At 43.9% G+C, this 16,419-nt stretch overlaps 1 protein-coding gene across 1 annotated transcript in view; it reads right to left on the bottom strand.

Annotated features, from left to right (window-relative positions):
* Positions 1 to 16,419, bottom strand: part of tubg1 (tubulin, gamma 1) — a 66,438-nt gene that overhangs the window by 11,926 nt on the left and 38,093 nt on the right. Inside the window, exons 3-8 of the mRNA XM_067969296.1 lie at positions 11,677 to 11,844; positions 9,400 to 9,468; positions 5,443 to 5,522; positions 4,544 to 4,670; positions 4,311 to 4,397; positions 1,391 to 1,540 (exon numbers count right to left, since the gene is read on the bottom strand). Coding sequence (XP_067825397.1) covers positions 1,391 to 1,540; positions 4,311 to 4,397; positions 4,544 to 4,670; positions 5,443 to 5,522; positions 9,400 to 9,468; positions 11,677 to 11,844 — 681 coding nt within the window. The remainder of the gene's footprint in view (positions 1 to 1,390; positions 1,541 to 4,310; positions 4,398 to 4,543; positions 4,671 to 5,442; positions 5,523 to 9,399; positions 9,469 to 11,676; positions 11,845 to 16,419) is intronic.

Below are 16,419 nucleotides of genomic sequence, written 5' to 3'. Positions count from 1 at the left end.
GATGATATGAAACTCGGAAACAATTAGTAAACAATAAGGAAGATAGTAACAGACTTCAGGAGGACAGACAGGCTGGTGAAATGGGCAGGCACATGGCAGATGAAATTTAACACAGAAGTGTGAAGTGATTCATTTTGGTAGGAGAAATGAGGGGTACAATTTTAAAGGAGGTGCAGGAACAGAGGAACCTGGGGGTGTACATACACAAATCTTTGAAGGTGGCAGGAAAAGTTGAGACAGCTGTTAAAAAGGCATATGGGATTCCTTGGCTTTATAAATAGAGGCATGGAGTACAAAAGCAAGGAAGTTAAACTAAACCTTTATAAAACAGTGGTTAGGCCCCAGTTAGAGAGTATTGTGTCCAATTCTGGGCACCACACTTTAGGACCGATGTCAAGGCCTTGGAGAGGGTGCAGAGGAGATTTACTAGAATGGTACCTGGGATGAAGGACTTCAATTTTATGGACAGACTGGAGAAGTTGGGGTTTTTCTCCTTAGAGCAGAGAAGGTTAAGGGGAGATTTGATAGAGGTGTTCAAGATCATGAAGGGTTTCGATAGTTTCTCCTTATTTACTGTTTCCAGCGGCAGAAGGGTTGGCAACCAGAGGACACAGATTTAAGGTAATTGGCAAAAGAACCAGAGGTGACATGAGGAAACATTTTTTTACGCAGCGAGTTGTTACGATCTGGAATGCATGGCCTGAAAGGGTGGTGGAAGCAGATTCAATAGCAACTTTCAAAAGGGAATTGAATAAATACTTGAAATGGAAAAACATGCAGGGCTATGGGGAAAGAGCAGGGGAGTGGGACTAAATGAATAGCTCTTTCAAAGAATTGCACAGGCACGATGGGCCGAATGGCCTCCTTCTGTGCTGTATCACTCTATGATTATCCCACACTCTCAAAATGTGCCGATACTGGCCCAGGCATCTGCCACTTAGATGTAGAATGGGAGCTACCTCTTTCCTGAACCACTATCAGTGCTGCAATATATATTCAAATTTTAAATCGCTTATTGAAAAAGGGACACTGTCATCACACCAGGGTGGTAGCAACATTATAGGCGCAGCAAAGCTGCTGTCACAGCAACAGGTTCCCAACAATAAGCCACCAATATTTCCCGTAGCTTGTGAAGATCACAATATTTGACTATTTAAAATTTGCACTATTGAAAACAAATAGGACATGACGTGCTGTGCAGAGTGGGATGAACATCCGAAATCCATGTCAGAAATCTCAAAAGTTGAGGACATTGTCTCTTTAAGATATGATGCACTGTCACAGTGGCTCAAATCACAAATCAATTAAATATCAATGTTAGATTAATAATAACTACTAAGCTAAACTGGAGTCTAATCACAGCAAAAATGCATTGTCCATCAGCACATACCGACTGATCTGTGGTAAGTGGAGTGTAGCCTGTCATAAGGAAGTGAAGTCTTGGAGTGGGAATGAGGGATGCAATCAGTCCGATAAGATCATTGTTCATGTATCCAGGGTACCTCAGTGTGGTGGTACTTGCAGACATGATGGTGGAGACCTATTAAATAAATTACACAGCAATACTGCAAGGTCACAGTGCATCTGTACAACAATATCTGGGACTAAACAGTGCTTCTTACCAGATCATCTAACCCATCAAAAATGCTGGCTAAGTATAGCGTAATTAAAGAGGCAGAGCTAATGGCAATGATTGTGTTGGGAAATAGTAACTGAAAACACCTGTTCTTTATCAGAACAAACATAGGAACATAAACGTACAGGACCAGAAAAGGCTCAGCGTTAATTCTGGCTGCTCCCAAAATATCTACTCAATACTCTCAAGTTTTTCCCCATGATATCTGCCTTCCTGTGCAGTCCGTTCCACATGTTTATGTGTCACATATTCTATGTGCCTGCTGTGGCTCAGTGGCCGCACTCTCGCCTGAGTCAAAAGGTCATGGGTTCAAGTCCCACTCCAGAGACTTGAGCACAAAATCTAGGCCGACACTTCAGTGCAGTACCGAGGGAGTGCTGCACCTTCGGAGGTGTTGTCCTGGGATGAGACGTTAAACCGAGGCCCCATTTGCTCCCTCAGGTGGACATAAAAGATCCCACGGCACTATTTCGAAGAGCAAGGGAGTTCTCCCTGGTGTCCTGGCCAATATTTATCCTATTGCTGTTTGTGGGACCTTGCTGTGCGCAAATTGCTGCCACGTTTCCTACATTACATAGAGTCATAGAGTTATACAGCACGGATAGAGGCCCTTTGGCCCATCGTGTCCGCGCCGGCCATCAGCCCTGTCTACTCTAATCCCATATTCCAGCATTTGGTCCGTAGCCTTGTATGCTATGGCATTTCAAGTGCTCATCCAAATGCTTCTTGAATGTTGTGAGGGTTCCTGCCTCCACAACCCTTTCAGGCAGTGAGTTCCAGACTCCAACCACCCTCTGGGTGAAAAAGTTCTTTCTCAAATCCCCTCTAAACCTCCCGCCTTTTACCTTGAATCTATGTCCCCTTGTTATAGAACCCTCAACGAAGGGAAAAAGCTCCTTAGTATCCATCCTATCTGTGCCCCTCATAATTTTGTACACCTCAATCATGTCCCCCCTCAGCCTCCTCTGCTCCAAGGAAAACAAACCCAATCTTCCCAGTCTCTCTTCATAGCTGAAGCGCTCCAGCCCTGGTAACATCCTGGTGAATCTCCTCTGCACCCTCTCCAAAGCGATCACATCCTTCCTGTAGTGTGGCGACCAGAACTGCACACAGTACTCCAGCTGTGGCCTAACCAGTGTTTTATACAGCTCCATCATAACCTCCTTGCTCTTATATTCTATGCCTCGGCTAATAAAGGCAAGTATCCCATATGCCTTCTTTACCACCTTATCTACCTGTTCCGCCGCCTTCAGGGATCTGTGAACTTGCACACCAAGATCCCTCTGACCCTCTGTCTTGCCTAGGGTCCTCCCATTCATTGTGTATTCCCTTGCCTTGTTAGTCCCTCCAAAGTGCATCACCTCGCACTTTTCCGGGTTAAATTCCATTTGCCACTGTTCCGCCCATCTGACCAACCCATCTATATCGTCCTGCAGACTGAGGCTATCCTCCTCGCTATTTACCACCCTACCAATCTTTGTATCATCAGCGAACTTACTGATCATACCTTTTACATTCATATCCAAGTCGTTAATGTAGACCACAAACAGCAAGGGACCCAGCACCGATCCCTGTGGTACCCCACTGGCCACAGGCTTCCAGTCACAAAAACAACCTTCGACCATCACCCTCTGCCTTCTGCCACTAAGCCAGTTTTGTATCCAAAGTGCCAAGGCACCCTGGATTCCATGGGCTCGTACCTTCTTGACCAGTCTCCTGTGGGGGACTTACAACAATGACTACACTTCAAAAGTACATCATTGGCTGCAAAGCGCTTTGGGACATCCTGAGATTGTGAAAGGTGCTATAAAAATGCAAGTTCTTTCTTTATAACACCAATCTCACCTCTCTATTCCACTGACCCTGGCCTCAGGTGCATTCCCCTTCCCTTTGCCCCATTACTGGCAGCCCTGCCTTCAGCCGCCGAGACCCCACCCTCCTTTAAACACCTCCCTCTCCTCCTTTTGACAATGAACCTATGTTGTGGTTACTTTTTAATTAACTATTTCCCTAATCTCATAAGTTGACCTTACTTTTTCCTCTCTGCTTTTCTTATTCTTGCTGTAGTCGCCAACCTCATTTTTAAACACAAGTTTTGCCAACCTAATTTTTAAACATTGGTGCCTCAGAGGATAAACACGCCACCTGGTTGTCACGAACATACACCAAACAACCAAGTTAGCTGATGTCAGTTGGGGTTCGGCAATGGGACTCAAACACCATAATTCTCAAGTGAAAGATCAGAAACAGCACACTCATTTTGCAGCTTGCCTGTGGCCAATCAGCAATAATTCACCACAGTGGAAATAATCACTGATGAGCAAATTATGAAGAAATTCTTTGGTTGGAAGAGGATCAATGTTATGGACGCAGGTGGCAACAGATTGGACAACATTTCATTTATTCAGATTCAGCTGTATAACCACACATCACTACCCAATTATTCTTATAAAATCCTGTCCTTTTAGGTCATAAGCATTGTCGTGCAGGACATGACAACACACTTAACACTATTCTTAATAGCCTGCTCCAGCTGGGTTATGCTTATGCCTCAATCTCTCCTCTTCCTTCCCCCTCAACCCCATAGTTCTACATATCTGTACCAAGGAATGCTTTATTCATGCCCGACAACAATGTGCCCCATCCAGAACAATGAGCATTAGTCTTTACCTACCAGCTGGTTGATCTGAGAGAAGGAGGGGTTCTGAATATGCAGCCTGTCTGTTGCAATCCGATTCAATGCAGTGTTGTCAAGAACAACCTTAAAAACCAAAACAGCAGCTCTTTAAAGGCCTGCCCAATGCAACATACCATTCTACTATCTCCTCCCCAGAGTTAGGTGCATGACACTAGCCCCCTCCAGACACTACTGCACCAAGTCCAACCATTCCGACTGAAGTCACTTACCACACAGTCTGCATTCTGAGTCAGTCTCTTCAGTGTCAGAAGCGAGTTATAAGGCTGCACCACTACATCACTCATCTCATCCTGATTAGGAAACACAGAGTAAGTCTGTACCAGCTTCTTTGGGTACCTGTAGGGATTTAACACAAATACATTTGAGTATTCTGAACAATTTTCTAAAACTTAGGATAGTCAGGCTTTTACGCTCATTTACCAAAACACTACACAAATTTCATACTGGTCCTGTCACCTAATCACAAAATAACCTCAAGAATGGCCAAGGAAACACTGCAGTGCTGACAAGCCCAGGCCATTTGCCCCATCCCCAGCTCGAGGAAGGGGCACAGAATGTCAAGATTACCTGCTGGAGGAACAGGCATTGTTGAGGCCCAGACACCTGCCCAGAACTGAAAGAATCAATCAGTGTCAAACGGTCCAAACTGTGCATCTCCTCACCTTTCTCAATCATCCCAGTTGGTGGAAGGGATGCAGTGTGTTAAGAGACCCCCAACCATCTACCCCATTCCCCTCAGCTGGAGGGAAAGAGAGGGAAGGGGAAGGAGAGAGTGAAAAGGTAAGGCATTGAATCACACCGTAAGACATCTCTGAGAAACATTTCAAATGCTTCAGACAAATGACTTTTTGAAGTAGTCACTGTTGTGCGTAGACACAGATTAGATGGTGAATCTTTAGCTATTTTGGCCGCTGTCAAGCAACATGAAAAAGTTATGAAATGATACAGTCCTCTATCGGACACCATTCAATAGAGGAAGGAACACCTTAAAAAAAAGCCCAAACTGCTTCTCTCCTCTTCCCCCTCCCACTCTCAAATGGAGACTGACAAGCAATCACTCTTTGTAGCAGTCAGGGGCTCATATCCACAAAAACTGCCCGTCACTCACCTGTCATTTAATTTCTCGAGGAGGTAGGAGCCCAGCCCAGAACCTGTTCCACCAGCAATGGAGTGACACAGAACAAAGCCCTACAGCAGAAAATAGGACACAACAGCAGAAAACATCACAGTACAAACTGGTTACACAGCACTGACAAACTTCAGCACAAGCTGATACAGTTTATGACAGCAGAGTACAAACTCAAAGAGCAACACAATTCATACAGGGAGATTTTAGGAATTGTTGCAGACCTGGAGCTAGTACGCCATCACAGCAAAAACAGCCTTAAAAAAAAAGAACACTTTCACCTCCAAAGGCCTATTAGACAAGAATCCACCTGGTGTGGCACTCCACCATACAGACCAGCAGGTCCCAGACTCAATCCCATTCTGTGTTGAGTCAGCTTATATCAGCCAGGGTGATGGGGGAGATGTGACAATTCGCCTAAATGGTCCGTGGTTAGGGAGCATAGAGAAAAAAGAAAGAAATCGGCCACAGTCTCTGTCCTTAATCACTAACCAGTGACTGGGACGTGCAGGTGAGGACACGACAAGGTCTTGGTCCTATTCCCTCTGTAGTAAAATAACTTGTAAACACTTGCTGTCTAGCCTCACACGTAACATGACACATTTGGGCAAGGCACTGGAGAGGGGCTAGCACATGGAACTATACCCAGCATAAGGTGGGATGAAAACTGGAAAAAGCCCCACGTAGCAGCAGGATCACCTACCAACATGACAATGAATATCGATACTCAAGTCAAGGCTGTTGAAAGGATACATGACCCATCGAATTATAGCATCCCATTATAGCACTCTCATTAACTCATCACCTTTACGCTTGGGATCAGTTTTGTTGTTGTCTGCACTCTCTTCAGTGATGTTATACATTTTCTGGGTTCAGTGACAAGAATCGCACACAGTAATCCAAGTGAGGTTTAACCAGTGCATTGTAAAGGCTCAGCAGAACTTCTGAAGACTCGTGCTGAGAATTTCTTGGGAGTTCTCCTGGTCGGCTGAAGTTAGGGCCGCTGATATGGAGAACCCGAGGCAATTCCCAGTGACGTACTCTGCTGTCCCAGTTATATATCCCAGCATTCTGTTTATTATAATTTCTTTGCCACATTATCCATTCAATGAAATTGATAAGTCAGCCAACATTCCTAGATCCCTTCCCAAATCTCCCTCTACTCATTCAATCCCATTCATCGTATATTGATGACCTCTTTTTCAACACTTTACATTTAGATTTTATTTGCCATTTGTTTGACCAGTTGCATAGCTGACCTAAATCCTTTTGCAAATCTTTTAACTGCATCCTCTGTGTCTACTGTTCTTACTATTTTAGGTCACCAGCAAATTTGACAAGATTATATTTAGTTTTCATATCCAGATTGTTACAAGAATTTGCATTTATATAGCACCGTTAATGTTGAAAAACATCCTAAGGCACTTCACAGAAGCATAATCAGACAAAAATTGACCATAAGGCAACAAAGAAGATATTAAGAGGGGTGACTAAAAGCTTGGTCTAAGAGGTGGGTTAAAAGGAGGGTGTTAAAGGAGGAGAGGTAATGAGGCAGAGAAGTTTTGGGAGGGAATTCCAGAGCTTAGGGCCTAGATGCTGAATGCACAGCCATCAGTGGTGGGGCAAAGAGAGTGGGGGATGTACAAGAGACCAGAGGAAGCAGAGATCTTGGAGGGTTGTAGGCTGGAGGAGGTTACAGACATAGGGAGGGGCGAGACCATGAAGGGATTTGAAAACAAGGATTAGAATTTTAAATTTGAAGCATTGCTGGACCGGGAGCCAATGTATGTCAGCCAGGGCAGAGGTGATGGGTGAGCGGGACTTGGTGCAGATTAGGATAGGGGCAGCAGAGTTCTGGATGAGGAAGTTCATAGATGGTAGAGGATGGGAGGCCCAGCAAGAGGGCATTGGAATAGTCAGGTTTGGAGGCATGGATGAGGATTTCGGCAGCAGATGGGCTGAGGCAGGGGTGGAGATGAGTGATATTACGGAGGTGGAAGTAGGCGGTCTTTGTGATGGAGGATATGGGTCAGAAGATCAGCTCAGGGTCAAATAGGATGCCGAGGCTGCAAATAAGCGGTTTCCTATTTTTCAAACAGCTTCTTATCCAGTCTTATTTTCTATCCTGGATTTCTGTGGCTTTTAATTAAATTAACGGCTATTGTATTATTGCCATTGAGATTATATTATTGCTATACAACATTCAAGCTCGACACCATCCAGGACAAGGCAGCCCACTGGATTGGCACCCCATCCACCACCCTAAACATTCACTCCCTTCACCACTGGCGCACCGTGGCTGTAGTGTCTACCGTCTACAGGATGCACTGCAGCAACTCGCCAAGACTTCTTCGACAGCATCTCCCAAACCCGCAACCTCTACCACCTAGACGGACAAGGGCAGGCAATGGGGACACCACCACCTGCACATTCCCCTCCAAGTTACACACCATCCCGACTTGGAAACATATCGCCGTTCCTTCATCGTCGCTGGGTCAAATCCTGGAACTCCCTTCCTAACAGCACTGTGGGAGAACCTTCACCACACGGACTGCAATGGTTCAACAAGGCGGCTCACCACCACCTTCTCAAGGGCAATTAGGGATGGGCAATAAATGCTGGCCTTGCCAGCGACGCCCACATCCCATGAACGAATAAAAAAAAAGTCCTCTAGCTTTCTCATTAGAATAGTTCTCATTATTTAACCAGCTATTGTCATTAGGCTAATGGGCCTGTAGTTGCCTGGGTCTATTTATCACCCTTTTTGTTATAGGCACAACATTTTGCTTTCTTCAAGTCCAACAGAACCTGACTACTGCAGATCTTGCTGGGGCTGTAGAAAAGGGATGAGGTGCCAGGGTAGTGCCTTGGGTTAAGGTACTATCCTTTCATCTCTCAGATCCAGCTTGGACTGAAGATCTCGCTCAGCTATTTTTGTAAGTCCTGTATGAAATGAGTTTGAACAGTTCTAATCCAGTTCCTAATGGGTATGGCCCCAGAACACGAGGCTGCTTACACTTTGTCACAAATTGATATCTCATTCAGAAAGGCTGTGAGGAACATAGAAACATTCACAATGGTGCAGCAGGAGGTCTGCTTTTGAGGATGGAATTAAGGTAGACGAAGAGTTTGACTCTGCATCCAGCCATGCTATACCTAACCTGAATATGCTAGATGCTGGCACTGGATAATAATACTGAAGTGTTCATTATCCTGCACCAACATCCTTCACCTTGACTAAAATGGAAATTGCACTGTAGAGCTACTGCATTCTACTGCAGTTTGAGTAGATGCATAATGTAACTTAACAATGCAAGAAATGATAGAGCATTGCAGCAGACTCAATTAAAAAAACTCAATTCATACATTCCATCACAAAAATGTCTGCACCTCTATGTGCTCAAAGCATTGTGCGTATATCTGGTTCATTTCAAAAACAGTAAATTGCTGCAACTGAAGGCAGGATGTGCTTGTAGGCCTTGAGATCAGAAGGATCAAGCTTCTGTTAGAGAACACGTGATAAACCCAAGGGTAACCTACCATTTTTAATATGTTTAGAGAGTTAGCTCAGTGTTTGTTTGCCCAGCGCCAACTGACAGATGAATCAACAAATGGCAATTTTGCCCTATTTTAGTTACTGTGTCATAGGTTTACTGGCTTTGAAGCGGAAATTTCCAGTTAACCCGGGTGGAGGCCCTATACATTTCAATCATAATACAGACTAGCGTTTACAAAACGACAGCCACCCCTAAACACACACCACCTGTCCCTTTGGTCCTGTTTTTAAAGAATTCAAGAACAGAATTAATTGGTTTGACTGAAATGTTGAAACAGGTAACTGGTGTGGTGATTACAGGTAAACCACACAGCTTATTGCTAACTATTGTATATAAAGTTCAATAGAGATATCTAAAAACTGATTCAAAGCATAGGACTCACCTCCAAACTGTCACTGCCATCAGCCTCTCGGTCAATAATATCAAAAATATCCTCATGGATTTTCTCACCCTATTCAAAGCAAAAAAAAGACTTAACCATAACTTTTAAAAATAAAGTACTTCTGTCACAAGGGAGCTGACCATAAAAGTCAGGCACACCCACTTACAAACCACAGGCTGGGTGGGTGCCAAGCAAACATGACACATCCAACCTATCTGGTGGGCTCCATCAGATGTATAATACATCATGCAATTCAGAGAACTGTGCAACCCATTGACCCACAAAAACATTGTGGGGGAAGAGAAATCCATGTGTATAATACATTATAAAGGACTCCTCTGAGTGCACTGTAATTACTATATATTGCATCAAAACACCTGCTGCTCAACAGATACTGTGGGACTTGGAACTACAGCTTTCTGTGGATGAGAATCTTATGCTTTTTGTAGCGTTTATCTTTGGAGATGCACAGCATGCTTGAGACACTTGCTGCCTCTCACTCACCTCCCCCACAAACACATACCTGCCACAAATTTATCTCTACAAAATGGCTCTGCACCCACTGCATGCAATTGAGAGAGAGTACATGCAAGATATACAGAGTACACTACTGGGAGGCAGGACCAGCCTAACCTCCCCATCAGAGTCAATATGTAGATTGATAATTTCAGAGTACAGTGGAGGTTGGGACAGCCCATCTCCCAGTAGTGCACTCTGAATCTCAAAAGTCTGAGAAGGGAACTGTGGAGAGTGGTCAAGGAGTTATGGGCATGAAGTGAAGTAGAGTGGACCAAAGAGACGTATGGAGTGGGTTGGAGGGGAAAAGAACAAAGTTTACTATTTTTCCCCAATAAATGAAACCCACCTATTATTGTGCCACCTCGGGGTACATGTACCACATTGCTAGTAGCACGCTAGGACCAACAGGAAACATTTGAATCTTATGATTTAGTTGGCAAATCTTAAAAAGTGTCCACTCATTAATTCAGGCCATTGAGATTTGCTCAAAAATAATTTAAGTGAGACTGTAAATAAGGGTTAGGGTTAGCGTACATTTCAAAAGGGATAATTGTGCTCGACAACATCATAGAAATTCTTCGAGGAGTTAACAGACACGGTAGATAGGGAAAGCAATGGTTGTACATGGACTTTAGGAAAGCCTTTGACATGGTTTCACTTGGGGGATTACTAGAGAATATTAAGGGGTATGGAATTAGGGGGAAGATAGCAAACTGGATTAAGAATTGCTTAGAAGGGAAAAAGAAAGTCGGAGTTAAGGGCAGTTTCTCAGAGTGGTTAGAAGTGGGTAGTCCCACAGGGTTCAGTTCTGGGGCCACTTCTATTCACTGTGTGTATCAAAGATTTAGATATAGGCCTAAAGGGAATGGTGTTGAAATTTGCTAAGATGCGAGGTATAGTTAATTCTTTTCTTAAAAAAAGGAAACTGCTACGGGATATTGATAAGATTGGGGAATGGGCTACAAATAGAATAGAATGTCAGTAAGTGTGAAGTGATGCATTTTGGTACAAAAATAACAGCAGTAATGATACTGTGACTGGAAGTGGGCTTGGTGTGTGGGAGCGCAGAGGGATTTGGGAGGACAGATTCACAGGACATTAAAGGCAGCACCTCAGGTTGAAAAGCGTTATAAGAAAAAGCTAATAGAATTATAAATTTTATCTCGAGATATAGAATATAAATGCCAAGAGGTAATGATAAGCCGACATAAAACCATAAGATCTCAGTTAGAATACTGTGTGAAGTATTGGGCTCCACACTATAGAAAGAATATGGAGACTTTAGAGAGGGTACAATACAATTTCACTAGGATGCTGCCTGGTATGAGGAAATACAAATAGGAAGGAAGGCTTTTTTCATTAGAACAATGCAGATTGCAGGGCGATATAATAGAAGGGTTTAAAAATATGAAAGGCTAGGACAGACTAAATAGCAGTCTGTTTCCAGTAGTTGAGGTCAGGAACGAGGGACCATAGATACAACATTAAATGCAAGAGATTTAGAAGAGGGCAGGAAAACTGCTTCACAGAGAGCGGTGAGGCTGTGAGATTCACTTCCAGGGTTAGTGGTTGAGGCAGAAACTATGTCAACATTCAAGACTAGATTGGATAGGTGGATGAAGGGATATGGGAAAGGAGTGAGTAAATGTGATTAGAAACTATTTACTTGTGTGGAAGTTAAAAACTGATGTGAACTGGTTAGGCTGATTGTTGTAACTTCTATGTATAAGTTTTGTTACCATTTTAAGCAATACCTACTTGTGAGTAGCCACTGGCCCAGTTGTTGCCTGCACCTCCACCATGCTCCGACAGGTAGATATTCTCTGGGTTGTATAGGTTGGCGTAGGGTGAATTCAGGATGGAATGGATCACACGTGGTTCCAAATCCAAGAGCACAGCTCTTGGGATATAATGCTCATCATCTGCCTAAACAAACACATATTAAACTTAGAATCATAGAAAATTTACAGCACAGAAGGAGTCCATTCGGCCCAACGTGTCCGCGCCGGCTGAGAAACGAGTCACCCAGCCTAATCCCACTTTCCCACATTTGGTCTGTAGCCCTGCAGGTCACGGCTCTTCAGGTGCACATCCAGGTATTTTTTTTAAATGAGTTGAGGGTTTCTGCCTCTACCACCCTCTCAGGCAGTGAGTTCCAGACCCCCACCACCCTCCGGGTGAAAATTTTTTTCCTCATTTCCACTCTAATCCTTCTACCAATCACTTTAAATCTATGCCCCCGGTTATTTTTTTTTTTTTTTGTTCGTTCACGGGATGTGGGCGTCGCTGGCAAGGCCGGCATTTATTGCCCATCCCTAATTGCCCTTGAGAAGGTGATGGTGAGCCGCCTTCTTGAACCGCTGCAGTCCGTGTGGTGACGGTTCTCCCACAGTGCTGTTAGGAAGGGAGTTCCAGGATTTTGACCCAGCGACAATGAAGGAACGGCAATATATTTCCAAGTCGGGATGGTGTGTGACTTGGAGGGGAACGTGCAGGTGGTGTTGTTCCCATGCGCCTGCTGCCCTTGTCCTTCTAGGTGGTAGAGGTCGCGGGTTTGGGAGGTGCTGTCGAAGAAGCCTTGGCGAGTTGCTGCAGTGCATCCTGTGGATGGTGCACACTGCAGCCACAGTGCGCCAGTGGTGAAGGGAGTGAATGTTTAGGGTGGTGGATGGGGTGCCAATCAAGCGGGCTGCTTTATCTTGGATGGTGTCGAGCTTCTTGAGTGTTGTTGGAGCTGCACTCATCCAGGCAAGTGGAGAGTATTCCATCACACTCCTGACTTGTGCCTTGTAGATGGTGGAAAGGCTTTGGGGAGTCAGGAGGTGAGTCACTCGCCGCAGAATACCCAGCCTCTGACCTGCTCTCGTAGCCATAGTATTTATATGGCTGGTCCAGTTAAGTTTCTGGTCAATGGTGACCCCCAGGATGTTGATGGTGGGGGATTCGGTGATGGTAATGCCGTTGAATGTCAAGGGGAGGTGGTTAGACTCTCTCTTGTTGGAGATGGTCATTGCCTGGCACTTACCTGGCGCGAATGTTACTTGCCACTTATCAGCCCAAGCCTGGATGTTGTCCAGGTCTTGCTGCATGCGGGCTCGGACTGCTTCATTATCTGAGGGGTTGCGAATGGAACTGAACACTGTGCAGTCATCAGCGAACATCCCCATTTCTGACCTTATGATGGAGGGAAGGTCATTGATGAAGCAGCTGAAGATGGTTGGGCCTAGGACACTGCCCTGAGGAACTCCTGCAGCAATGCCCTGGGGCTGAGATGCTTGGCCTCCAACAACCACTACCATCTTCCTTTGTGCTAGGTATGACTCCAGCCACTGGAGAGTTTTCCCCCTGATTCCCATTGACTTCAATTTTACTAGGGCTCCTTGGTGCCACACTCGGTCAAATGCTGCCTTGATGTCAAGGGCAGTCACTCTCACCTCACCCCCTCCACCAAGGGAAATAGGTCCTTCCTATCCACTCTATCTAGGCCCCTCATAATTTTGTACACCTCAATCAAATCACACCTCAGCCTCCTCTGTTCCAAGGAAAATAAACCCAGCCTATCCAATCTGTCATCATAGCTAAAATTCTCCAGTCCTGGCAACATCCTCGTAAATCTCCTCTGCACCCTCTCTAGTGCAATTACATCCTTCCTACAATGAATCATAAGAAAGAGTTAGGTGCAATAAGAGTATTTTTGTAAAAATACAAGGATTCCAACCAATGGAGGAAAAATTGTTTTGGTCGTGTAATGACTTTTTGTAAAAAAATTATGCAACATGTATACACAAGGAAAGAGAGCAACACGTACACATGGGGGGGGGGGGGGGGAAGGACCAACATAAATTCTTTCAATACTATCAAATACACCAGAAGCAGAGTTTTGTCATTTCACGTTCTACACATATCTATAAAGTTCAATGATTCTAAAATATTCCATGTAATTTTGAAGTGATTTTTCAGCAAAGCAAAATTCTCCTTCGTAATGCTGGAATTCAAAGTTACAAATAAATATTCATTTTATGAATTTTACAGAAACCAAATCAATTATTTTCAATTGAAGTTTAAATTCTAAACATGCTTACCAACCTAATCTGTCCTGGGTCAGGTCCATCTAGATATCCAGGCACACAGCTTGGAAGTTGCATCCAGAGAGGAGATCAGCACCAATTTAAAGCACTCCAACACAGCTCAAAAATCAAAATATCCTTGTTAAAATTGGTTCTCGAGATGTTGGTAACACTGGTAAGGGCGCATTTATTGCCCATCCCCAGTTTTCTGAGCCGAGTGGCTTGCTCGACCACTTCAGAGGGCATTAAGAGTCAATCATGTAGTGTGGGACTGGAGTCACTTGTGAACTAGTTGGGTTTTTACAACGATCACTCATTTTTTTCTGCTGCTTGCCCACAAGTTACCAGATTTATTAAATTCAATTTCACAATTTGCCATTTGAGATTTGAACTCAAAACCTCTGGGTTGCTAGTCCAGTACCATAACCATTACACTCGCATGCCCAATATGGAACTGCCAATGTGTTCTTTGATAAGATTAAGCTTTATAAAACACTGGTTCGGCCACAACTGGAGTATTACGTCCAATTTTGGGCACCGCACTTTAGGAAGGATGTGAAGGCCTTAGAGAGGGTGCAGAAAAGATTTACTAGAATAGTTCCAGGGATGAGGGACTTCAGTTACATGGATAGACTGGAGAAGCTGGGGTTGTTCTCCTTAGAACAGAGAAGGTTGAGAGGAGATTTGATAGAGGTATTCAAAATCACAAGGGGTCTAGACAGAGTAGATAAAGAGAAACTGTTCCCGTTGGCAGAAGGGTTGAGCACCAGAGGACACAGATTTAAGGTAATTGGCAAAAGAACCAAAGGCAACATGCGGAAAAACGTTTTTACGCAGCGAGTGGTTATGATCTGGAATGCGCTGCCTGAAAGGGTGATGGAGGCGGATTCAATCATGGCTTTCAAATGGGAATTGGATAAGTACTTGAAGGAAAAAAGATTTGCAGAGCTATTGGGAAAAGGTGGGGAGCGGGGCTAGCCGGATTGCTCTTGCAGAGAGCCGGCACAGGCTCAATGGGCCGAATGGCCTCCTTCTGTGCTGTAACCATTCTATGATTCTAAGATAACTCAAGGAAAATATATCAAGCAGGCACTATTCACCTTAACCTCGGCAAGTTATCTCACCCGGTTGCAAGTGGCCTCTTGGAATTGACAATTTTAGCACCTCAGTGGCAGCCCTGGCTGATTTAACACATTTGTGTAAAAGATTAACATGATTGTACCTGCGGCCATGTCAATTTTTAATACTTTGGCATCTGATTTGCTACAAAATCCACCTAAGCAGCCAATTTTAAAGGTCCTCACATCTCCAAAATAGACTGGGAGTTGAAGGAAGAAACCAATTTGGAATAGGGGTCGCCTGTTTAAGACGGAAATGAGGAGGAATTTCTTCTCCCAGAGGGTCGTGAATCTTTGGAATTCTTTACCCCAAAAAGCTGTGGAGGCTGAGTCATTGAATACATTCAAGGCTGAGTTAGACAAATTTTTGATCAGCAAGGGAGTCAAAGGACATGGGGAAAAGGCAGGAAAGTGGAGTTGAAGCAAAAATCAGATCAGCCATGATCTCATTGAATGGCGGAGCAGGCTCGAAGGGCCAAATAGCCTACTCCTGCTCCTATCTCTTATGGTCTTATGGTCAATTAAGAGAAGTATTTTAAGATTACTTAGAAGGGGAAAATGTTAAATTAGACAAATGAGGTTATATTATATTAGACAGAAAATTTTAAAGTTAAAATAATAGGACAGAGAGAGAATGCAATTTAAAGGGCAGAGAAGGTGAGAAGTGTTTAGATTTTTAAAAAATGTTCACTTAAAACTGTTTTAAGTGTTTGTGCTAGCAATCCAGGGCAGATATTACAGTAACAAAGCTATTGCAGACATTGAATGATGTTGCTGAAATATTAGTACATGAGCTGGTGAACAAACACGAGTCCAGGGAGACTCAGTTCCCAGAGTCTGTTCGCAGTCTAAAGGTTAAAGGAATGGTCCAAGAGGCCTTATAATATTCAAGGAAGTTTAAAATTAATCTCACAATAGCTATTGTTCAAAATTGGAGCCACCATTTTCCAGCACATTTCTGAGGCTGGCTGAGGAAATATGAGACTTCAGCGCTGGAGCAGGAAGCGAGAAATGAAACATTGCGAATCAGAGCTCTCAGCCTCAACATCACATGGCTTGGACCTGGAGATCAGCTACTAAAAAATTAACTATATATTTTAAATATATATATTAAAAAAATGGACTAGGATTTTTTGTATGAATGCTAGAAAGCTAATGTGGAACCTTACATCAAAGAATATCCCTTTAAAGAAATGTTTGTGTTCTATGGCGCCCTCTCCTGGTAAACTCTTCACACTGTCGACATTTGACAACTTCTCACCTCCGTTCAGGGGGTAGGGGTCTGTTGATATGGACTGTACTTCAGAGCATTTTAA

This window comes from Heptranchias perlo, chromosome 30 (assembly GCF_035084215.1).
Source record: "Heptranchias perlo isolate sHepPer1 chromosome 30, sHepPer1.hap1, whole genome shotgun sequence".
Classification (NCBI taxonomy): Eukaryota; Metazoa; Chordata; class Chondrichthyes; order Hexanchiformes; family Hexanchidae; genus Heptranchias; species Heptranchias perlo.
The sequence above is the reverse complement of the archived record's forward strand: the minus strand, read 5'-3'. Positions and strand labels throughout refer to the sequence as shown.